Genomic DNA, 26,353 nt, shown 5'->3' with positions numbered 1-26,353 from the left:
TACGCGGATATATTACGAGATATGAAATTCTCAAGCGAGCAGTTGTCCGTAGCGATTTGTGGTAACAACAGCGCGCTAATCAAGTTTCGATTGGCATTTTGCAAATAAATTGCAACAGCAATTTGGAATAACAATGGAATATTGGTCGATACTGTTATCAATCGTGATTAGTGCACTTGGCATTCATTATCTGTTTAGAAATTACAATTTCTTCAAGAGACACGATGTCATTCACATGCCATCTGTTCCAATATTGGGCAACATGACATCACTTCTATTTCGCAGAATATCGTTCGTCGATTTCATTTGCAAGATATACAATTTCAATCCAGACGCAAAATATTTTGGATTCTACGTCACGACTAGTCCAATGTTTTTGCTTCGTGATCCAGAAATAATTAAGTCTATTCTTCTGAAGAATTTCGAAGCGTTTCCTAACCGTCGCGGTTTCAATGATTTGAACGAACCCTTGTTTTCAAACAATCTGTTTTCTCTTCATGGACAAAAGTGGCGGAATGTGCGAACCCTATTAAGTCCCTCTTTTACATCTAGCAAGATGAAAATGATGTTTACCTTGATGTCGGAATGCGCTGTGGACTTTGCTAATTTTCTTTCCACATCGATACCAGAAAAAAGCGACATGGATATGAAAGACGTCTTCGCTAAATGTACAAATGATGTCATCGCTACGTGTGCTTTTGGAATCAAGATCAATTCTATGAAGGATCCAACGAACAAGTTTTATGTTTATGGTAAAGAGGTGGTCAACTCCTTCTCTGGAATTCGCAGCATCAAATTTCTTTTTCTTAGAACCTTTCCGACGCTTGGGCGTATTCTTAATGTAAAACTTATAGACAGTCACGTGTCAGATTTCTTCAAAGACATTATAAGAACCACTATCGCCACTCGTGATGCCGAGAACATTATTCGTCCGGATATGATCCAATTAATGATGGATATCAGAGGTAAAGAAGGTCGAAGAGAGCTTGATATCGATGATATGATTGCTCAAGCTTTTATTTTTTTCCTCGGTGGTTTCGACACCAGTTCAACTGCAATGTCCTTCGTGGCTTACGAACTTGCGGCTAATCCAGACGTTCAGACCAAATTGCGGCAAGAAATCGACAAAGCGTTGGAAGAATCAAATGGCAAAGTGACATATGAAACTATTAACCAGCTCCAATATTTAGATTTGGTGATAAATGAGACTCTTAGATTATATCCACCGGTTGTTTTTTTAGAAAGGATGTGCGACAAGGCTTATGAATTACCACCCGCATTACCTGGCGAAAAACCTTTCACTATGAAGAAGGGTATGACTTTTTGGATTCCGATTTTCGCGATTCATCATGATGCCAAATACTATGATGATCCGGAAAAATTTCGTCCTGAAAGATTTTTAGATAACAAGATGTATCACAACTCTTCATGCTATATGCCGTTTGGATTAGGGCCGAGAATGTGTATAGCCAACAGATTTGCCATGCTAGAAGTGAAAGTCGTGCTGTTTCATCTATTAGCACGATGTGAGCTAAAACCTTGTGCGAAAACAACAATGCCATTAAAATTCAGTAAAAAGAGTTTAATAATAAAGCCGGAAGGTGGATTTTGGTTAAATGTTCAACGTAGAAGCGATATGAATCCTATCCTTGAATCTTCGTTGATTGATGACGGCATTACTAATTCTTAGAAAATATTTTAAATAATAAAAATAATAACAATTTTTTATAGTTGATATAGTTGATGATTAAAATTATAACATTCTTATGATATAATGGTAATTGTAATGGCAATATAACTTATTTAAATTTACGGTATTATTACTATTATATATATATATATATATATATATATATATATATGTTGATCATTATATTGATGTCAGTATCATTATATTGATGTCAGTATTAAAAAAAAAACAGCGATAAGAAATGAGCTTTACAAACAAACGTAGATAAAAACATAAATCAGTTAAAATAACAAAATGTGTGTATCGCGATGTTTTATACAAAATCGTTTTAGTTTATACAATGCATAACTATTAAACTGTATAATTTTATTTATTTTTTAAATTCAAATAGAATGTCTCCAGCAAATCACGTGATTCTTTACGCTTTTCACTCTTAATTGAATTGAATTTAATTGAATTGATAATTTTGAAAGAAACAATAATTTTAAGTATTTTCGTACATTTTTCCTTATTCTTCTCATTTTTAAAACTGATTTCCAAGTAGACTCAGAGTTTTGATAATATTGATTTATTATCTAACAAATTAAGTATAATATTTAATGTTTGATAGACTCGAGAACACTGGAATTACAGCCATTACAACATGATTCTATACATTCTATTTCTTCCATTAAATTATTTTCTTAAAATATATCCATAAAATAATAACTCGTAAAATAATGTCAAAATACTTTATACAAAATTTATTTTTCTCATCATTTCTCACTATTTTTTATTGAATTTTATATCGAACGCTATAAATAAGTACACACAATATTTTTAAATGAGGTTATTTATATTTAAAAATAACTCGATGTATTTAAAAATAATACACAAACAACATTTTAATGACAAAGCATTATTTTTATATATTAATTGTCACATATATATTCATCATCATCATCATTGGCGAGACAGCCCTTTGTGGGCCAGTGCCTGCTCCAGCTTATGCCTCCAAGTTTTCCTGTTCAAAGACTCGGTCCTCCAGTTCTTAGCCCCGATTGTGGCCGCGTCGCGATCAACATCGTCCAACCATCTCAGTCTCGGTTTGCCCCGCCGTCTAACCCCATACATCCTACCGTGCATGATCTGTCTCGGGGGGTAGTCTCCGGCTGCTCTTTGCACGTGTCCGACCCACTTGAGTCTCTGGATCCTTATGTGGGATATGATGTCGGGGGAATTATATAATTCATACAGTTCGTCATTGAATCTTCTCCTCCACATTCCATTTATGTTGATTCCTCCAAAGATTCGTCGAAGTATTTTTCTTTCAAATGTACTAAGGATGTTTTCATTCTTTTTGCTCAATGTCCATGTCTCGCATGCATAAGTGAGAACTGGTTTGATCAGCGTTCTGTAGATTTGGATTTTGGTTTTTCTGCTGATGAGTGGGCTTCTTAGATGAGTGTTGAGTCCATGGGAACATCTGGATGCCGTTATAATTCTCTGATTAATTTCTGAGCTGATATTATTCTCGTTGTCTATGATCGTGCCAAGATATTTGAAGGCGTTGACTACCTCAAACTTATATTTTCCTATTGTTACTGTGTTCATTCTGATTGCTTTTGTCCTGGAGGTCGTTGAAATGAGCATTTTTGTCTTTTCCTCATTTATTTCGAGGCTCATATTTCTAGCGGCATTCTCAATTTTGCAGAATACTTGTTTAAGTTCATCGATCGATCTCGCTATAATATCCACATCATCTGCAAATGCTAGGAGCTGACTTGACCTGTGAAGGATTGTGTTCTCCCTGTGGGCTCCTGAGTCTCTTACCGCCTTTTCTAAGGCCAGGTTAAACAGGAGGCATGCCAGTCCGTCACCTTGTCTCACCCCCCTAGTTGTCTCAAAGACTTCTGATACTTCGCTCTGGATCTTTACCCTGCATGTTGTTTTTGCCATTGTTGCTTTTACCATCCTAATGACTTTTGGCGGAATCTGGAGTTCGTTCATCGCTTGGTACAGTTTGGTTCTTATTATACTATCATATGCAGATCTGAAGTCAATGAATAGGTGATAGGTGTCCATATTGTATTCTCTTGTCTTTTCCAGTATCTGCCGCAGTGTAAATATTTGGTCGATCGTCGATCTTCCTGATCGGAATCCAGCCTGGTACGTCCCTATGCATTTTTCTGCATAGGGGCGTATTCTCTCTAGCAATACATTGGAAAGTATTTTATATATAGTGTTGAGGAGTGCTATGCCTCTATAATTCTTACACTCTAGCTGATCTCCTTTTTTGTGCAGAGGACATATCACACTGACTCCCATTTCTTCTGGCAACTCCTCCTGGTTCCATATGTCTACTATAGTTTCATGGATCCAGGGTGTGGTCCATCTCGCTGCTTTAATTAGTTCAGCCTGAATAGTGTCTTCTCCGGGACTCTTGTTATTTTTTAATTTTTTTATTGCTTTTTCTACTTCTCTTTTTGTTGGTGGGTCATCCGGTGTTGTATTCTGTATGTTCATTTGTTCTTGTTCGTTGTTGTTCTGTTTGGCACTGTTGTTGTTTGTGTCGCTTAGGGACTTTATAAAGTGCTCTCTCCATCTTTTTAGAATTCCTTTCTCCATCTTTTTAGAATTCTTTTCTCCATCTTTTTAGAATTCCTTTCTTGTCGCTCACTATTTTCTCCATCTTTTTAGAATTCTTTTCTCCATCTTTTTAGAATTCCTTTCTTGTCGCTCACTATTTTACCTTCGCCATCTCTGATCATCTTCGTTCTCGGTTTGAATTCCTTTCTTCCATTGTTGACTCTCTGGTAGAATTTTCTGATCTCGCACTGATTACGTAGAGTTTCCAGTTCTTCGAATATTTTATTGTTATATTCTTTCTTCTTCGCCTTGTGGACACGCTTTTCATCTCTTCTCAGCTCTTTATATTTTTCCACTAGTGCCCGAGTTTTCCTGCCTTGTTGCATTTTCAGATAAATCTGGTTTTTCTTTTGTGTCATTTCCCTACATTCTTCGTCAAACCAGTCTTTTATCTTATTACTATTTCCTTGGGTTCCTAGTGCGTTTTTTGCGGCTGTTTTTAAAACTTCCGCACAAGTGTTCCATTTCTGTTTGGTAGTTTGGTCTCTATCTTGATTTTCGATTGTCTCCAGGAGCTGTTTGACATGCTCTGAGAAGTTGTGAGCTACTTCCTCGTTTTTTAAGGCGTCCACGTTTATTTTTTCCTCTCTTCTATTCTGTTGAATTTTTACGGTTGAGATGCGTGCTCTTACCACTGCCTTGATTAAGTGGTGATCGGAGTCCATGTTCGCACCCCTCATGGTTCTTACCTGTATCAAATTTGATACGTGTCGTGTATCAATCAATACGTGGTCGATTTGGTTGTGAATTTCTTGATCAGGCGAAACCCACGTGTGTTTGTGAATGTCTTTTCTTGGAAACATGGTACTGCCCACCACCATATATTTGCTTGCCGCAAAGTTGATAGCTCTGAGACCGTTTTCGTTACTTTTGGCATGCAGGCTATGTTTCCCTGTCTGGCGTTGATGGAATTCCTCACGCCCTATTTTTGCATTCAGGTCTCCAGCTATTATTTTTATGTCGTTCCGTGGGCATTTGTCGTGGGCTCTGTCTAGCGCATCATAGAACGCATCCTTCTCATCTTCGTCTTTTTCTTCTGTCGGTGCATGTGCGTTAATAAGGCTGATGTTATGGAATTTGCTCTTAATACGTATTACGCATATTCTTTGGCTCACTGGTCTCCAATCTATGATTTGTTGTTTTAGTCTTCGACCGACTACGAAGCCCACTCCCAAGGCATGGACTTTCTTATCGCAGCTATAATAGATGTCAAAATTGTTTTTGTGCAGGATACCGCTGTTAGTCCATCTCATTTCCTGTATTGCTGTTATGTCGGCCTTGTACTTTGTCAGAATGTCGGTTAGTTGACGCAGGGCCCCGTTTCTGTAGAGTGACCTGACGTTCCAGGTATAAAGTCCCAAATCACTGTTCCTGTTTCGCTTGCCGGGTCGTAAACCTGAAATCCTTCCTGTCCGAGGCATTTTCCGTGCTTTCGTAATCATAGGTTTTCCGAGGCCGGGTGATTAGCCTAGCGCTCAACCCCCTCTCGGAGGACCAGATCACCTTGCTTCTCTGTTTCCTTATTTCCCACCGGGGTTGTTTACCCGATCTTCCATGAGGATTAACAGTGTCACCACTCGAAGGTGAAGCAGGAGATTGACCGTGGGACGTGCGTGGCATCATTTCTATCGATCAGCCATCAAGTTTCACACCACCGTCCTTTTGACACCTCACATATATATTACATAAATATAATTAGTAAATGAAGAAGTACTTGAAGTTTATGGATAATATAGGATATCAATGTTTTGTCAGTAATAATACGTATCAATCTTACATATGTTAGCTCTTATAACCTTTGATCAGAAAAATCTAGATATATTACGAGATGCGAAACAGCCTTACGAACAGTTGCCCGCAACGGTTCGTGCTAGCAATATCGCTAGTGTGCTAAATCAAATTTCGCCAGACGTTTTGCAAACAGATTCCAACGACAATTGAGATAACATTCGTGTGTCATGGAATACTGGTTGATACTGTTATCAATAGTGATTGGTGCACTTGGCATACATTATCTGTTTAGAAGTTATAATTTTTTCAAAAGACACGGTATTATTCACGTATCGCCTGTTCCAATACTGGGCAACATGACATCAGTTATATTTCGTCGAATGTCATTGACCGATTTTACTCACAAATTATATAATTACAATCCGGATGCAAAATATGTTGGATTCTACTTAATGGGAACGCCAACTTTCCTATTTCGTGATCCGGAAATCATTAAATCCGTCCTTGTGAAGAATTTCGAAGCATTTCCCGATCATTACGGTTTCAATGATTTGAACGAACCATTGCTTGCGAACAATCTGTTTTCTCTTCGTGGACAAAAGTGGCGTGACGTGCGAACTTTATTAAGTCCCTTTTTTACATCCAGCAAGATGAAAATGATGTTCACCTTGATGTCGGAATGCGCAGTGGACTTTGCTAATTATCTATCAACACCTGTACCAGCGGATAAAGGAGATATAGATATGAAAGACGTTTTCGCTAAATACACAAATGATATTATCGCCACATGTGCTTTTGGAATCAAAATCAATTCTATGAAGGATCCAACAAATAAGTTCTTTGCTTATGGCAAGGAAGCGACTAGTTTCTTTGCAACTCGTCCTATTAAATTTTTTTTTCTTAGAATCTTTCCGACGCTCGGGCGTATTCTTAATGTGAAACTTATAGATAAACACGTGTCGGATTTTTTTAAAGACATTATAAGGACTACTATTGCCACTCGTGATGCCGAGAATATTACGCGTCCGGATATGATTCAATTGATGATGGATATTAGAGGCAAAGATGATCGAAGAGAGCTTGATGTCGATGACATGATCGCGCAAGCGTTCATCTTTTTTTTCGGTGGTTTTGATACTAGTTCAACCACGATGTGCTTTGCAGCTCATGAACTTGCGGTTAATACAGATATTCAAATCAAATTGCGACAGGAAATAGACAAGGTTCTCGAGGAATCAAACGGGAAAGTGACATACGAAGCTATTAACCGGCTTGAATATTTAGATCTGGTGATAAATGAAGTTCTCAGATTATATCCACCAGTTCTTATAGACAGACTATGCAACAAAGATTATGAATTACCACCTGCATTACCAGGCAAGAAACCTTTCACTATAAAGAAGGGTATGAATTTTTGGATTGTGAATTTTGAGATTCATCGAGATAAAAAATATTACGATGATCCGGAAAAATTTCGTCCGGAAAGATTTTTAGACAAAAACAAAATGTATCATAACTCACCGTACTATATGCCATTTGGATTAGGACCGAGAATGTGTATAGCCAATAGGTTTGCCATGCTAGAAGTGAAAGTCGTGCTGTTTCATCTATTAGCACGATGTGAGCTAAAACCTTGTGCGAAAACTACTTTGCCATTGAAATTCAGCAAAAAAAGTTTGACAATAATACCGGAAGGTGGATTCTGGTTGAATGTTCAGCGTAGAAGCGATATGCATCCTGTTCTTGAATCTATACTGTTTGACAGCGTTACTAATTCTTAGAAAATATTTTAAGTAAAAATAACAGAAAATCTTTTTCTACTGAACAATGATATACGTGATGATAAAAATAATAACATTCTTGTACTAATACAATCATCATGACAATATAACTTGTTTAAATTGGCGCTATTATATGTTATATATTGTAAGAAATTATAAAGAATCGTTTTTCTTTTTCATAATTTTTATTATTAATAAATAATTGTAGAAACGTCTGTTTGAATAAATAGAGAATTAATAATTGCTTAGTTTGTTATCAATAATTGCTTAGTTTAATATTAAGTATTCATTAAATTTTTAAACGTTAAATGCCAGTCGTGCGCATGTATCATTACACACTATATCTCGCGTAGCAACAGCGAGGAAGATCCGTGTACTTATATACGAGCCGCTATTGTTAAGAGTATCTTGTATTATCGAATTTTTTGATTGAGCGGATTGAATCGGATTTTTATAATAGAGATTTAAAAGTTTCGCGATTTTTGCATATATTAATGTATTTAATAGGCTCAAACAACTGTTTGCCAAAAAATTCAATTCAAAATCTGTTAACAAATCTATCGTTAAAAATTTATAATTACTTATAGCATTAGCATCTTTTTTATAAAAATATCTATATATTACATAATCTTGTTAACACATGGCGATACATTCCTCATTCGATTGTCAATTGAGTTAGCTGAATGTTTATGTTTTGATATAATATTTACGTAAACTTCATTAGATTTACTTATAATTGCGCAAAACTGCATAATCATTATTCACAGTTTCTTATTTCAATATTGACAAATAAGTATCAAAATAAAGAATATATTGCAATTTTTTATATCTAGAATCTTTATATCTAAATAATCTGCTGCAAAATGATTATGCATAAAATGTGATATCATTACAATCGTAATCAACGTATCGTAATAGTATTAGCAAAAAAAAAACAGTGATAAAAAATGAATTTAATCGAAGAGTGATAACAAATTAAAATTCAGCAAAAAGAGTTTAATAATAAAGCCGGAAGGTGGATTTTGGTTGAATGTTCAACGTAGAAGCGATATGAATCCTATCCTTGAATCTTCGTTGATTAACGGCGTTACTAATTCATAGAGAATATTTTTAAAAAAGTAAGAAAATTTTTTTTATCGAATAATGATATATCTTATGATAAAAAAAAAATCATAACATTCTTGTAACACAATGGCAATCGTAATAATAATATAATTTGTTTACGTCGTTATATGTTACTTCACATATTGTAAACATTTGTAAAAAATCGTTTTGTTTCCTTTTTTTTTGATAATTTTTATTATAAGTTACTATGAAAATGTAAACATTTGTGTAATATGGTTGTGTATATGGGTAAATATTGAGAATTAATAATTATTTAGGTTGTTAGAGTTTGATATTAAATATTTATTGAATATTTAAACGTCAAATATGTCAATTGTGTTCCTCTGTCATTACATAGCATACTATATATCGCATGATTTATAAGTTTGACTTTTATAGATATTAATAGGCTAAAAAAATTATTTGCTGAAAAATTCAATTCAAAATCTATCATTAAAAGTTGATGATTAAAAGTTTATACTAACATCACCTTTTTTATGAAGACATCTGCATATCATATAATCTTGTTAACACACGTATATATGCACAGCGATACATTCCTTATTCGATTAATAATCGATATATTTAAACTTTGATATAACATTGGCAATTTCATTAGATTTACATATAAATGCGCAAAATTGCACAATCATTATTCATAATTTGTTATTTCAATATCGACAAATACATGCTGGTAATAAATGATAGAAGAGTATGTATATATAATAATTTTTATCATAATTTAATAAGTTATATATGTATAATAATTTTTATTAAAATAAAGTTTACATTGCAATTTTTTATATTCAAAATTGTGAATAATTTGTCGCGCAAAATCATTACACATAAATTGTGATATCGTTATAGTCGTGGTAGTATCAATATATCGTAATAGTATCAGCAAACAAACAGCGATAAGAAATAAATTTAACAGAAAAATGCAAATAACAAAGTAAATTACCTAAAATAACGAAATATCTTTATATACCGCTATTTTATACAAGATATATTTAGTTCATATAATTAAATTGTATAACTTTCCTTACTTGTTAAATTCAAATAAAATATCTCCAGTAATCCTGACAATTTTCTCTCTAATAATACAATTTTATCTTCGAGTATCTATATGTAAAATAATTTCAAGTAAAATAATTTGTATGAAAATAAAATACTTTCATATATTATTTACTTCTGTTTTCATTTTTCATTTCTTTTTTTCTCGAATATTATAAATAAATCTCTTACATATACATAATATATAATTTTTTATCATTTTAAAAATAATTCGAAAAATATTAACAGATGCAACAATTTTATTTTATTGGAAAGCACATCATTTTTTATATTGAAAATAGTTATTTATAGGGAAATAAAAAATATTATATATATTGGAAATAAAAAAATATTATTATGCAAAGCGTGCAGAAATAAATTGCACAATTCTGATATCAAAAGTATAACATATAGTTATAGTACATTTTAATATGTAATTATATTTTTTACTCTTACCTTTGATTTTATCTTTGGTACTCTTATATTAATTATCATATAAATATTATATAAATATCATCACTAGATAACGAAAATTTCATGATTCATATCGAACAAAATATCAACATCTTATCACCATCAATCATTTAAAAAAATTATCTTATATAATGCCCGTTTAAAAACTTTTGCATCAGAAAAATCCGCGAGTATATTACGAGATATGAAACTGTCATACGAACAGTTGTCCGCAACGGCTCTTGGTAATAATAGCTAATGCGTTAAATCAAGTTTCACCAGATATTACGAAAACAAATTGCAACGCTAATTTGAAATAACAATGGAATATTGGTCGATTCTGTTATCAATAGTGATTGGTGTATTTGGCATTCATTATCTGTTTAGAAATTACAATTTCTTCAAGAGACACGATGTCATTCACATGCCATCTGTTCCAATATTGGGCAACATGACATCACTTCTATTTCGCAGAATATCGTTCGTCGATTTCATTTGCAAGATATACAATTTCAATCCAGACGCAAAATATTTTGGATTCTACGTCACTACTAATCCAATTTTTTTGCTTCGTGATCCAGAAATAATTAAGGCTATTCTTGTGAAGAATTTCGAAGCGTTTCCTAATCGTCGCGGTTTCAATGATTTGAATGAACCCTTGCTTTCAAACAATCTATTTTCTCTTCACGGACAAAAATGGCGGGATGTACGAACTCTATTAAGTTCCTCTTTTACATCCAGCAAGATGAAAATGATGTTTACCTTGATGTCGAAATGCGCTGTGGACTTTGCTAATTTTCTTTCCACATCGATACCAGAAAAAAGCGACATGGATATGAAAGACGTCTTCGCTAAATATACAAATGATGTCATCGCTACGTGTGCTTTTGGAATCAAGATCAATTCTATGAAGGATCCAACGAACAAGTTTTATGTTTATGGTAAAGAGGTGGTCAACTCCTTCTCTGGAATTCGCAGCATCAAATTTCTTTTTCTTAGGTCTTTTCCAACGCTTGGGCGTATTCTCAATGTAAAACTTATAGACAGTCACGTGTCAGATTTCTTCAAAGACATTATAAGAACTACTATCGCCACTCGTGATGCCGAGAACATTATTCGTCCGGATATGATCCAATTAATGATGGATATCAGAGGTAAAGAAGGTCGGAGAGAGCTTGATATCGATGATATGATTGCTCAAGCTTTTATTTTTTTCCTCGGTGGTTTCGACACCAGTTCAACTGCAATGTCCTTCGTGGCTTACGAACTTGCGGCTAATCCAGACGTTCAGACCAAATTGCGGGAGGAGATCGACAAAGTATTGGAAGAATCAAATGGGGAAGTGACATATGAAATTATTAACCGTATCCAATATTTAGATCTGGTGATAAATGAGACTCTCAGATTATATCCACCAGTAGCCTTTTTAGAAAGAATGTGCGATAAGACTTATGAGTTACCACCCGCATTATCAGGCCAAAAGCCTTTCACTATGAAGAAGGGTATGACTTTTTGGATTCCGATTTTCGCCATTCATTATGATGCAAAATATTACGATAATCCGGAAAAATTTTGTCCTGAAAGATTTTTGGATAACAAAATGTACCACAACTCTCCATACTATATGCCATTTGGATAAGGACCCAGAATGTGTATAGCTAACAGATTTGCTACGTTAGAGATGAAAATCTTGCTGTTTCATTTACTAGCACGATGTGAGCTGAAGCCTTGTGCGAAAACTACGTTGCCATTAAGATTCAGTAAGAAAGGTGTAATGATGCCGGAAAATGGATTTTGGTTGAAGGTTCAACGTAGAAGCAATATGCATCCTGTGCTTGAATCTATGTTGGTTAAGCACTATTAACCCTTAGAAAATATTTTAAATAAAAATAATAAAATTTTGTTTATTTAATAATCATATACCTGATAAAAATCACGAATTCTTGTAGTACAATGACAGTCGTAATATAATCTGTTTAAATTTGCACCGTTACATGTTACTTCACATATTGTAAATATTTGTAAAAAATCGTTTTATTTCTTTGCCTTTGATAATTTTTATTATAAGCAGCTGTAAAAAACGTTTGTTTGTTATTAGTATTAATAATTAATAATTGTTTAGTTTGTTAGAATTTGATATTAAATATTTATCTAATATTTCAATAGTATTTGTCAATTGTGTGTGCATATGTCATTATGTATATTATGTATACTGTATCTCACATACCGACAGTAGGTAAGATCCATATATTTATATGTAAGCGACATAATAGTCTAGTTTACACCGACCATTTGATACGCGTACCAAGTATTATATCCATATCAAATCACTTGATACGCTCGGTATAAACGCTCGCGGATTACTTTGGTTCAGTACTCCTGATTCGCGAATATCAGACCAAGTTGGTACGCGTATCAAAAGATGCCAGCGCGCTGTAAACGCTTGAATATTCTTGATATGTTTTTTCCTGGCTTCTTGTTGCATATTTAAAATTTTTAATAATATTATAAATGGCGCTATAATTTGTTCTTCATTTCTTTCCATTATTTACATAAATCGACCGACACACAGGAGTTTACTACTGATTTACTAATTATTTCACAACTCTCTCTTGTGAAAACATTGGATTTTATCCGGACTAAAAACCTAACCCAATCTGTTTTGAGATGGATCGATATAAACAGAGACGTATCAAATGTTTAGTCCGCACCAACTTGATGCGCGTACCAACCGATTTAACGGTGTAAACTAGATCAATGAAAGTATCTTGTATTATCGAATTTTTCAATAACGATTGGGCCAATCGAGTTTTCACAGATTCGATTTTTATATATATTAATAGATTTAAACAATTGTTTGTTGAAAAATTCAATTGAAAAGTTGTTAACATATTGATCTATTAAAAAATCGTTAAAGATCATAAAAATTTATATTTTTAATAATAGCACCTTTTTTTATACAAAAATCTACATATTACATCTTGTTAACACATACATAGATATATTCCTCATTCGAATAATAGTTGACGTGTTTGTACTTTGATATAATATTTACGTAAATTTCATTAAATTTACACATAATTGCGCAAAACTACACAATCATTATTCACAGGTGGTTATTTCAATATTAACTAAATACCGACAATAAATGATGGGAGATAATAATTGTTATTAAAAAAAGTTTACGTTTTTTTTTATATTCAGAATCGTGAATAATCACAAATATTTACGCATAAATTGTGATATCGTTATAGTCGTGATAGTATCAGCATATAATTATATAAATATCAGCAAACAAACAGTGATAATAAATGAATTTAACAGAGAAACGCAGATAAAAAATTGAAGTTAACTAAAATTATAAAATGTTTTTATATAGCATTATATTTTACACAATATATATTTAGATCATATACAATTAAACTGTATAACATTCGTTAATTGTCATATTCAAGTGAAATATCTCTAGCAATAATGCATTTTCTTTTTAAATAAAATAATTTTGTCCCGGAATATATATGTACATAAAGTAATCTTAAATAAAATAATCTGTATGAAAAAAAATATATATTATTAATTTTTGTTGTCATTTATCATTCCTGTAAATAAATCTCTCACATATACGTAGTATATACAGAGAGAATTTTCTATAATTTAGAATTAATTCAATAGCAATAAAACAAAAACTTAATTTTAATGCAAAACATATTATATTTATATTAAAAATAGTTATTTGTATGTAAACAAAAATCTTATATTGCAGACCTTATTTTGTATAAATAAATTGCACAATTTTGATATTAAAAATATGACAATGTATAATTATAATCTTAAATATATGTTTATATATAGTTATAATCTTTTAGTATTCATACATTAATAATATAATATATAAATATATGTTAACAATATGTAGACATTATATACATATCATCAGTGCATAAAGAAATATTCACGACTCATTGATCAAGCAAAGTATCAATGTCTCGCCAGTAATCATTAATCTTATATAACGTCAGTATAAAAGCTTACGCACTGGAAAGGCGAGTACATTACGTGATGTGAAACTGTCATACAAACAGTTGTCTACTGCGACTCGTGATAACAATATCGCTAGTGCGCTGAATCAAGTTTCGTCAGGTATTTTGCAGACAAATTGCAACAATTTGCAATAACAATGGAATATTGGTCGATTCTGTTATCAATAATGATTGGTGTATTTGGCATTCATTATCTGTTTAGAAATTACAATTTCTTCAAGAGACACGATGTCATTCACATGCCATCTGTTCCAATATTGGGCAACATGACATCACTTGTATTTCGCAAAATATCGTTCGTCGATTTCATTTGCAAGATATACAATTTCAATCCAGACGCAAAATATTTTGGATTCTACGCCACTACTAATCCAACTTTTTTGCTTCGTGATCCAGAAATAATTAAGGCTATTCTTGTGAAGAATTTCGAAGCGTTTCCTGATCGTCGCGGTTTCAATGATTTGAATGAACCCTTGCTTTCAAACAATCTATTTTCTCTTCACGGACAAAAGTGGCGGGATGTACGAACTCTATTAAGTCCCTCTTTTACATCCAGTAAGATGAAAATGATGTTTACCTTGATGTCGGAATGCGCTATGGACTTTGCTAATTTCCTTTCCACGATACCAGTGGAAAAAAGCGACATGGACATGAAAGATGCTTTCACTAAATATACGACTGATGTCATCGCTACATGTGCTTATGGAATCAAGATCAATTCTATGAAGGATCCAATGAACAAGATTTATGTTTATGGTAAAGAGGCGACCAACATCTTTGGTCTCAAATTTCTTTTTCTTAAGACATTCCCAACGCTCGGGCGAATTTTTAATGTACAACTTATAAGCAGTTATATATCGGATTTCTTCAAAGACATTATAAGAACTACTATCGCCACTCGTGATGCCGAGAACATTACTCGTTCGGATATGATACAATTGATGATGGATATTAGAGGTAAAGAAGGACGGAGAGAGCTTGATATCGATGACATGACTGCGCAAGCGTTTATTTTTTTCCTCGGTGGTTTCGATACTACTTCAACCGCAATGTGCTTCGCAGCTCACGAACTTGCGGTTAACTCAGACGTTCAGAACAAGTTGCGGGAAGAAATCGACAAAATACTGGAAGAGTCAAACGGAGAAGTAACATATGAAACTATTAACCGGTTCGAATATTTAGATCTAGTGATAAATGAGACTCTCAGATTATATCCACCGATCGGCGTTTTAGAAAGATTATGCGACAAATCTTATGAATTACCACCCGCATTACCAGGCGAGAAACCTTTCACTATGGAGAAGGGTATATCTGTTTGGATTCCGGTTTATGCAATTCATCATGATGCAAAGTATTATGATGATCCAGAAAAATTTCGTCCTGAAAGATTTTTGGACAATAAGATGTATCACAACTCTCCATGCTATTTGCCGTTTGGATTAGGGCCGAGAATGTGTATAGCCAATAGATTTGCTATGCTAGAGGTGAAAGTTTTACTTTTTCATCTATTAGCACGATGTGAACTGAAACCTTGTGCGAAAACTATGTTCCCAATAAAATTTACCAAGAAGGGTACAATGATGCCAGAAAATGGATTTTGGTTGAATGTTCAGCGTAGAAGCTCTGAATCCTGTCCTTGAATCTACTTTGATTAACGGCATTACTAATTCTTAGAAAATATTTTTTAAAAAATAATAAATTTTTTTACCGAATCATTATATTATATTACTAATAATAATCATAACATTTTTATAATACAATGGCAATCGTAGTGGTATAATATAACTTGCTTGCGCCGTTACAGGTTACTTCATATATTGTAAGCGTTTATAAAAAAATTGTTCTTGTTTTGTTTTTTTCGTTAATTTGTGTTATAAACACCTACAAAAATATTTGTTTGGATAAATATTAATAATTAATAATTGTTTAATTTGTTAGAATTTGATACTAAAAATTTATTTAGTTTAAATATCAATTGTGTGTACATATATCATTCTTTTACATATTATACTATATTTTGCGTACCAACAGCGAAGAATTCCATATATTTATATGCAAGCACAATTGAGAGTATCTTGTATTATCGAATTTTTCGATAACGATTAAACTAACTACTTTTAGAGATTTATAAGTTCAACTTTAATATATATTAATATATATATTAATAAGCTTAAACAATTGTTTGCTACAAAATTCAGTTCATAATCTGTTAAGAAATCTATTATTAAAAACTTATACTTACAGTAATAACATATGTTTTATAGAAATATCTACATATTACATAATTTTGTAACACACACACACACACTCTCACACACAAATATATATATATATATATATGTACACAGGGATACATTCCTCATTCGAATAATAGTTGACGTGTTTATGCTTTGATGTAATATTTTACGTATGACGTAAATTTTATTAATTTACATATAATTGCGCAAAAACTGCACAAACATCATTCACAGTTTGTTATATCAACTAAATGTTGACAATAAATGACAGGAGAGTATTAATTTTTATTAAAATAAAGTTTACGTTGCAATTTTTTATATTCAGAATTGTAAGTAATCTGCTGCGTAAATAATTATATATGAATTTCTTTTGTGATATCGTAATAATCACGATAGTATCAGCACATCGTAATAATATCAGTAAATAAACGATAAGGTATGATAAGAAGTGAATTTAATAGAGAAATGCAGAAAAAAATTAAAGTTAACTAAAATAATAAAATGTTTTTATATAGCGATATTTTATACAAGACATATTTAGATCGCATATAATTAAATTGTATAATATTCTTTATTTGTCATATTCAAGGAACACATCTTAGAAAAATACCTAGTAATATTCAATAATAATGGATGCATTTTCTTTTGATGAAATAATTTTCTGTGAATATATATATATATATATATATATATATATATATATATATATATATATATATATGTACATATATAGTCTAAGAAAATTATTACACACACATACACAAAGTAATATTAAGTAAAATTATCTGTATGAAAACAAAACATTTTTATACTTATTTACTTTTATTGTCATTCTCATTTCTGTTTTCTCGATTGCTGTAAATAAATTTCTCACATATACATAGCATATATAGAGAGAGTTTTCTATAATTTAGAATTAATTCAATAATAATAAAACAAAAACTTAATTTTATTATAAAGCATATTATACTTAGATTGAAAATAGTTATTTGTATATAAGTAAAAATGTTATATTGCAGACCTTATTTTGTATAAATAAATTGCACAATTCCGATATTAAAAATATGACAATGTATAGTTATAATCTTAAATATATGTTTATATATAAATTAAATATATGTTTATTATATAGTTATAATCTTTTAGATTTCACATATTAATAATGATATAATATATAGATACATATTAATAATATGTAAACACATTATATACATATTATCAGTTCATAAAGAAATATTCACGACTCATTGATCGAGCAGAATGTCTTGCCAGTACTAATCAATAATCTTATATAACAGTATAAAAACTTACACACTAGAAAACAGGTATATTCCCAGACATCACAAAAAGGTCAAAATATGTCTTAAAGATATCTAGAGGACTTTAAGACGTTTTTAGGTCGTCTTTTAGATGTCCTTTGGACATGTGTGCTGTCTGGGTTATGTTATATAAAAGTGTCATACAGTTTTCAGCGATTCGTAGTAACAACATCGCTAGTGCTCTGAATCAAGTTTCGTCAGGCATTTTGCAAACAAATTGCAACGACAATTTGCTATAACAATGGAGTATTGGTCAATACTATTATCAATGGTGATTGGTACATTAGGCATTCATTATCTTAGAAATTACAATTTCTTCAAAAGACACGATATCATTCACGTACCGTCTGTTCCAATACTGGGCAACATGACATCGGTTATATTTCGCCGAATATCAATGGTTGAATTTATTTGCAAGATATATAATTTCAATCCGGACGCAAAATACTTTGGATTCTATGCCACGACAAATCCGATTTTTCTACTTCGCGATCCAGAAATAATTAAATCTATTCTTGTGAAGAATTTCGAAGTGTTTCCTAATCGTCGCGATATCAATGATTTGAACGAACCCTTGTTTTCAAACAATCTGTTTACTCTTCACGGACCAAAGTGGCGGGATGTACGAACTCTATTAAGTCCCTTTTCTCTAGCAAGATGAAAATGATGTTTACCTTGTATGTATATGTATGTATATATAATAACTTTTATCATAATTTAATAAGTTATATATGTATAATAATTTTTATTAAAATAAAGTTTACGTTGCAATTTTTTATATTCAAAATTGTGAATAATTTGTCGCGCAAAATCATTACACATAAATTGTGATATAATAATAGTATCAGCAAACAGCGATAAGAAATAAATTTAACAGAAAAATGCAAGTAACAAAGTAAATTACCTAAAATAACGAAATATCTTTATATACCGCTATTTTATACAAGATATATTTAGTTCATACAATTAAATTGTATAATTTTCCTTACTTGTTAAATTCAAATAAAATATCTCCAGTAATCCTGACAATTTTCTCTCTAATAAAACAATTTCATCTTCGAGTATCTATATGTAAAATAATTTCAAGTAAAATAATTTGTATGAAAGTAAAATACTTTCATATATTATTTACTTTTGTTTTCATTTTTTATTCCTTTCTTCTCGAATATTAATATGAATAAATCTCTTACATATACATATACATAATATATAATTTTTTATCATTTTAAAAATAATTCGAAAAATATTAACACATACAACAATTTCATTTTATTGGAAAGCACATCATTTTTTATATTGAAAATAGTTATTTATAGGGAAATAAAAAATATTATATATATTGGAAATAAAAAATATTATTATGCAAAGCGTGCAGAAATAAATTGCACAATTCTGATATCAAAAGTATAACATACAGTTATAGTACAATCTAATATGTAATTATATTTTTTATTCTTACCTTTGATTTCATCTTTGGTATTTTTATATTAATTATCATGTAAATCTTATATAAATATTATCACTACATAAGGAAAATTTCATGATTCAAATCGAACAAAATATCATTATCCCATTACTATAAATCATTTAAAAAAATGATCTTATATAATGCCTGTTTAAAAACATTTGCGTCAGAAAAATCCGCGGGTATATTATGAGATATGAAACTGTCATACGAACTAGTAGTTGTCTGCAGCGATTCATAGTAACAACATCGCTCTGAATCAATTTTCGTGAGACATTTTGCAGACAAATTGCAACGACAATTTGCAATAACAATGGAGTATTGGTCAATACTATTATCAATGGTGATTGGTACACTAGGCATTCATTATCTGTTTAGAAATTACAATTTCTTCAAAAGACACGATATCATTCACGTACCGTCTGTTCCAATAGTGGGCAACATGACATCGGTTATATTTCGCCGAATATCAATGGTTGAATTTATTTGCAAGATATATAATTTCAATCCGGATGCAAAATACTTTGGATTCTATGCCACGACAAATCCGATTTTTCTACTTCGCGATCCAGAAATAATTAAATCTATTCTTGTGAAGAATTTCGAAATGTTTCCTAATCGTCGCGATCTCAATGATTTGAACGAACCCTTGTTTTCAAACAATCTGTTTACTCTTCATGGACCAAAGTGGCGGGATGTACGAACTCTATTAAGTCTCTTTTTTACATCTAGCAAGATGAAAATGATGTTTACCTTGATGTCGGAATGCGCTGTGGACTTTACTAATTTCCTTTCCACATCGATACCAATGGAAGAAAGTGACATGGATATGAAAGACGTTTTCGCTAAGTATACGAATGATGTCATCGCTACGTGTGCTTTTGGAGTCAAAATTGATTCTATGAAAGATCCAACGAACAAATTTTTTGTTTGCGGTAAAGAAGCGATCAACCTCTCTAATATGAAAATTATTTTTCTTACGACTTTTCGAACGCTCGGTCGAATTTTCAATGTAAAAATTATAAGCAGTCACGTATCAGATTTCTTCAAAGATATTATAAGAACTACTATCGCTACGCGTGATGCTGAGAACATTATTCGTCCGGATATGATCCAATTGATGATGGATATCAGAGATAAAAAAGGACGTAAAAAGCTTGACATGGATGACATGGCTGCGCAAGCATTTATTTTTTTCTTCGCTAGTCTTGAAACTACTTCAACCACAATATCTTTCGTTGCTCATGAAATTGCAACTAATCCAGATGTTCAAGTGAAATTGCGGCAAGAAATTGATCAAATACTAGAAGAATCGAATGGGCAAGTGACTTTTGAAATTATTAATCAGTTTCAATACTTAGATGCAGTAATAAAGGAAACTCTTAGATTATATCCAGCCATTATCTTAGAAAGAGTATGTGACGAGACTTATGAATTACCACCCGCGTTACCAGGCGAGAAGCCCTTCATTATGAAGAAAGGTATGACTTTTTGGATTCCGGTTTTCGCAATTCATCATGATGCCAAATACTATGATGATCCGGAAAAATTTCGTCCTGAAAGATTTTTAGATAACAAGATGTATCACAACTCTTCATGCTATATGCCATTTGGATTAGGGCCGAGAATGTGTATAGCCAACAGATTTGCCATGCTAGAAGTGAAAGTCGTGCTGTTTCATTTATTAGCACGATGTGAGCTAAAATCTTGTGCGAAAACAACAGTGCCATTAAAATTCAGCAAAAGAAGTTTAATGCTAAAGCCGGAAGGTGGATTTTGGTTGAATGTTCAACGTAGAAGCGATGTGCATCCTATGCTTGAATCTACTTTGATTAACGGCTAATGATTACTAATTCTTAGAAAAGATTTTAAATAAAAATAACAAATTATTTTTACTGAATCATTGTATTATATTACTAATATAATAATCATAACATTTTTGTAACACGATGGCAATCGTATCATCACGTAGTGGTGTAAGATAACTTGTTTGCGCCGTTACAGGTTATTTCATATATTATAAGCATTTGTAAGAAATTGTTCTTGTTTTATTTTTTTCGTTAATTTGTCTTATAAGCTGTAAAAACATTTGTTTGGATAAATATTAATAATTAATAATTGTTTAGTTTGTTAGAATTTCATATTAAAAGTTTATTTAGTTTAAATGTAAATGTCAATTGGTGTGTGCACATATCATTTTATACATATTATACTCTATGTTGCGTACCAATAGTGAAGAATTCCATATATTTATATGCGAGCACAATTGAGAGGGATAAGTTCGACTTGTATATATATTAAGCAATTGAAGGATTGTTTGTTAAGAAATGCAATTCAAAATCTGTTAAGAAATCTATTATTAAAAATTTATTTACTTATAGTAATAGCCTTTATTTTATAGAAACATATACATATTACATATACATATACATATTACATATTACATATTACATATACATATTACATATTACATAATCTTGTTCACACACACACACACATTCCTCATTTAAATAATAGTTGACGTGTTTATGCTTTGATGTAACATTTTGTGACGTAAATTTTATTAGAATAACATAATAATAACTAATGCAAAACTGCACAATCATTATTCACAGTATGTTATTTTAATATTTACTAACAATAAATGATAGGAGAGTATTACTTTTTATTAAAATAAAGTTTACGTCGCAATTTTTTATATTCAGAATCGTAAGTAATCTTCTGGGTAAATAATTATGCATGAATATTTATTGTGATATCGTTATAGTCATGATAATATCAGCATATCGTAATAATATCAAACAAACGATAAGAAGTGATAAGAAGTGAATTTAACAGAGAAATGCAGATAAAAAATTAAAGTTAACTAAAATGAAATGTCTTTATATAGCGCTATTTTACAGGATATACGTATTTATATTGCATATAATTAAACTGTATAATATTCCTTATTTGTTATATTCAAGGAAAATATGTCTTAGGAAAATATCTATTAATATTCAATAAATATCTGTTAATAATTAGCAATGTTGATGCATTTTCTTTTGATAAATATATATATATATATATATGTATATATACGAAGAAAACACTCACGCACACACATAAAGTAATCTTAAGTAAAATAATCTGTAGAAAACAAAAGATTTTTATATATTTTTTACTCCTGTTGTCATTTCTGATTCCTTCTTTCTCGATTGCTCTAAATAAATCTCTCACATACTTGTAATATATAGAGAGTTCTCTACACTTTAGAATTAATTCGAGAATATAATGGCATCGACCAAAATTTGATTTCATTGCAAAAGCGTATTATAATTTTTATATTGAAAATAATTATTTGTATGCAAATAAAAATCTTATTTTGCAGAGGTTGTATAAATAAATTGTACGATTTTGACATCAAAAGTACAATATTTAATAACAATATATAGTTACATTGTTTTGGTAGTCATATATTAATTATCATGTATAAGTATTATATAAATATCATGAGTAAATAAAGAAATATTCATGTTTCGTTGCAAAATATTAACCATTATTTCGTTAATACCAACCAACAATAATGTTATGTAATGTTAGTTAACCCTTTCGTACCTCCGGCTTTCCCAAAAGAGATGTGTTTCATATGAAGACAGTTTTACAGGTTTTTGGGGATGCTAATTCCAAATTTACCATCAAAATTTAAATTCAAAATGGCAGATTCAAGATGGCGACAATGAAAAGCTTAAATATCAATATATTTAAAATATAAGCTTTGATTTTATTTTGATTTTTTTTAAATATATATTATGTTTTTTCCTGAATATACACTGTGACAGGAAAATAAAAACCTTCCTCGACGTCAACGCTCGATGGGACTCCTCGAGCGCTAATTGCGAAAATTGTGTATTTGTCTTGTCCGTCAATTATTTGGTAAATTATTAATTTAATTAAAATTATAGAGAAGCGACTACGGCCGGGATATATATCGATCCGCCGAGAGAGAGAAGGGCCAGAGCCTCGGAGAGAGACACGCTACGGCTGACGCGCACGCCAGAATATTGATTTCGTCAGCAAAAATCCCCACTTGGTGAGGGAAGAGATCGATCGCCTAGCGCGACGGTCAAGGGACTACTTCTTTGCTCGAGACCCTAGCAATTAGACCAGGCCTACGAACTATAGCTCGTGCTTCCCCGCTTCCCCTTCCCCTGGCGCGAGACGCGTGCACGTACTGTACATGTACATGCTGACAATGAGTGTAGAGTGTTGACGAATATATGGAATAAGGAAGAGTGCGCAAGAGTGACAGCCTTATAGAAGGGATAGGTGGATCGAAGAGCCTGAAAGGAAAGACAGGAAGAGGCAGCCATGGGAAGAGGGGGCATGTTCTCCTCCTCTCGTGCTCCGTGGGCGCCCATGAGGCCAGGCCTGCTCTAAAAGTTTGATTTTTTGCAAAGTTTAGATAATTATATTGTACTGTAAACATTACATTTCAAAGTGCGCGATTTTATTACATAGCTTGAACCTTCTTCTTTAAAACAAGCCGAGTAGTCGATAGGATTATTTAAAATTTGTTTAAAAGTTATGAATTTTTTCGTAGGTGGGATATATATGTCCCGGAGGTACGAAAGGATTAAATTCTAACATCTGTAAAAAGATCCGCGAATATATTAGGCGGTATAAAACTGTCAAGCTAGCGCCAGACTATGCGCGTTTTCGCGAATCGTGATGCGTGATTTGTGATTCGTATAACGTTCGCGAATAATGTGGAGGGAAAATTCGTCAATTCGTCATGCGCGATTCGTCATTCGCACTGATTCGCTAACCGAGCGGTTTTTTGACGAAACTCAAAGGAGACGAATCGTTACGAATCAATCCATTCGTGTCGCGCTACACTATGCGTAACTAGTTCGTTTCTCTTTGATAAGTTATTGCATCAATTATAATGAAGAGAGAGACAATGGAGAGCTGGACAAATAATCGCGTGCTTGAACTTGTAGAAGACATAATAGAACATAGATGTTTATGGGATCCAAAAGATGAATATCATAAAAGTAAACTGGTCGAAGTAACGCGAACTAAAAAACGACGAATTACGAATTACGAATGATATACAGCGAATCGCGAATAGTGTGGAAGGTTTACACTGAATACGAATCTCCCTGAATGTACAACTCTATGAATCACGAATTACGAATCGCGAATTACGAATCGCCCATAGGGCGCTAGCTTTATACGAACAGTTATTCGTAGCGATTCGTAGTAACAACATCGCTAGTGCGCTGAATCAATTTTCGTGAGACATTTTGCAGACAAATTGCAACGACAATTTGCAATAACAATGGAGTATTGGTCAATACTATTATCAATGGTGATTGGTACACTAGGCATTCATTATCTGTTTAGAAATTACAATTTCTTCAAAAGACACGATGTCATTCACGTACCGTCTGTTCCAATACTGGGCAACATGACATCGGTTATATTTCGCCGAATATCAATGGTTGAATTTATTTGCAAGATATATAATTTCAATCCGGACGCAAAATACTTTGGATTCTATGCCACGACAAATCCGATTTTTCTACTTCGCGATCCAGAAATAATTAAATCTATTCTTGTGAAGAATTTCGAAATGTTTCCTAATCGTCGCGATCTCAATGATTTGAACGAACCATTGTTTTCAAACAATCTGTTTACTCTTCACGGACCAAAGTGGCGGGATGTACGAACTCTATTAAGTCCCTTTTTTACATCTAGCAAGATGAAAATGATGTTTACCTTGATGTCGGAATGCGCTGTGGACTTTACTAATTTCCTTTCCACATCGATACCAATGGAAGAAAGTGACATAGATATGAAAGACGTCTTCGCTAAGTATACGAATGATGTCATCGCTACGTGTGCTTTTGGAGTCAAAATTGATTCTATGAAAGATCCAACGAACAAATTTTTTGTTTGCGGTAAAGAAGCGATCAACCTCTCTAATATGAAAGTTATTTTTCTTACGACTTTTCGAACGCTCGGTCGAATTTTCAATGTAAAAATTATAAGCAGTCACGTATCAGATTTCTTCAAAGATATTATAAGAACTACTATCGCTACGCGTGATGCTGAGAACATTATTCGTCCGGATATGATCCAATTGATGATGGATATCAGAGATAAAAAAGGACGTAAAAAGCTTGACATGGATGACATGGCTGCGCAAGCATTTATTTTTTTCTTCGCTAGTCTTGAAACTACTTCAACCACAATATCTTTCGTTGCTCATGAAATTGCAACTAATCCAGATGTTCAAGTGAAATTGCGGCAAGAAATTGATCAAATACTAGAAGAATCGAATGGACAAGTGACTTTTGAAATTATTAATCAGTTTCAATACTTAGATGCAGTAATAAAGGAAACTCTTAGATTATATCCAGCCATTATCTTAGAAAGAGTATGTGACGAGACTTATGAATTACCACCCGCGTTACCAGGCGAGAAGCCCTTCATTATGAAGAAAGGTATGACTTTTTGGATTCCGATTTTCGCAATTCATCATGATGCCAAATACTATGATGATCCGGAAAAATTTCGTCCTGAAAGATTTTTAGATAATAAGATGTATCACAACTCTTCATGCTATATGCTGTTTGATTAGGGCCGAGAATGTGTATAGCCAACAGATTTGCCATGCTAGAAGTGAAAGTCGTGCTGTTTCATTTATTAGCACGATGTGAGCTAAAACCTTGTGCGAAAACAACAATGCCATTAAAATTCAGCAAAAGAAGTTTAATGCTAAAGCCGGAAGGTGGATTTTGGTTGAATGTTTAACGTAAAAGCGATGTGCATTAGTAATATAATATAATGATTCAGTAAAAATAA

At 32.1% G+C, this 26,353-nt stretch overlaps 1 protein-coding gene, 1 long non-coding RNA gene and 4 pseudogenes across 2 annotated transcripts in view; all 6 read left to right on the top strand.

Moving 5' to 3' along the window:
* The window catches only part of LOC145966237 (uncharacterized), a 238,414-nt gene that overhangs the window by 207,186 nt on the left and 4,875 nt on the right, over nt 1–26,353 (top strand). The gene's annotated exons all lie outside the window — the stretch shown is intronic.
* On the top strand, nt 48–10,029 carry LOC145966331 (uncharacterized). Its single transcript, XM_083090339.1, has 2 exons — nt 48–1,687; nt 6,274–10,029. Exons 1-2 carry the CDS (start codon nt 134–136, stop codon nt 7,828–7,830), a joined length of 3,111 nt encoding a protein of 1,036 aa, XP_082946465.1. The 5' UTR covers nt 48–133; the 3' UTR covers nt 7,831–10,029.
* Nucleotides 10,726–12,596, top strand: LOC145966987 (cytochrome P450 9e2 pseudogene; annotated as a pseudogene).
* LOC145966986 (cytochrome P450 9e2 pseudogene) lies at nt 14,508–18,275 on the top strand (annotated as a pseudogene).
* LOC145966243 (cytochrome P450 9e2 pseudogene) lies at nt 19,815–21,344 on the top strand (annotated as a pseudogene).
* Nucleotides 24,825–26,302, top strand: LOC145966236 (cytochrome P450 9e2 pseudogene; annotated as a pseudogene).

This window comes from Camponotus vicinus, unplaced genomic scaffold (genome assembly GCF_025532165.1).
Source record: "Camponotus vicinus isolate PSW18456_S1 unplaced genomic scaffold, iyCamVici1.0 SCAF_2, whole genome shotgun sequence".
Taxonomy (NCBI): domain Eukaryota; kingdom Metazoa; phylum Arthropoda; class Insecta; order Hymenoptera; family Formicidae; genus Camponotus; species Camponotus vicinus.
The sequence above is the reverse complement of the archived record's forward strand: the minus strand, read 5'-3'. Positions and strand labels throughout refer to the sequence as shown.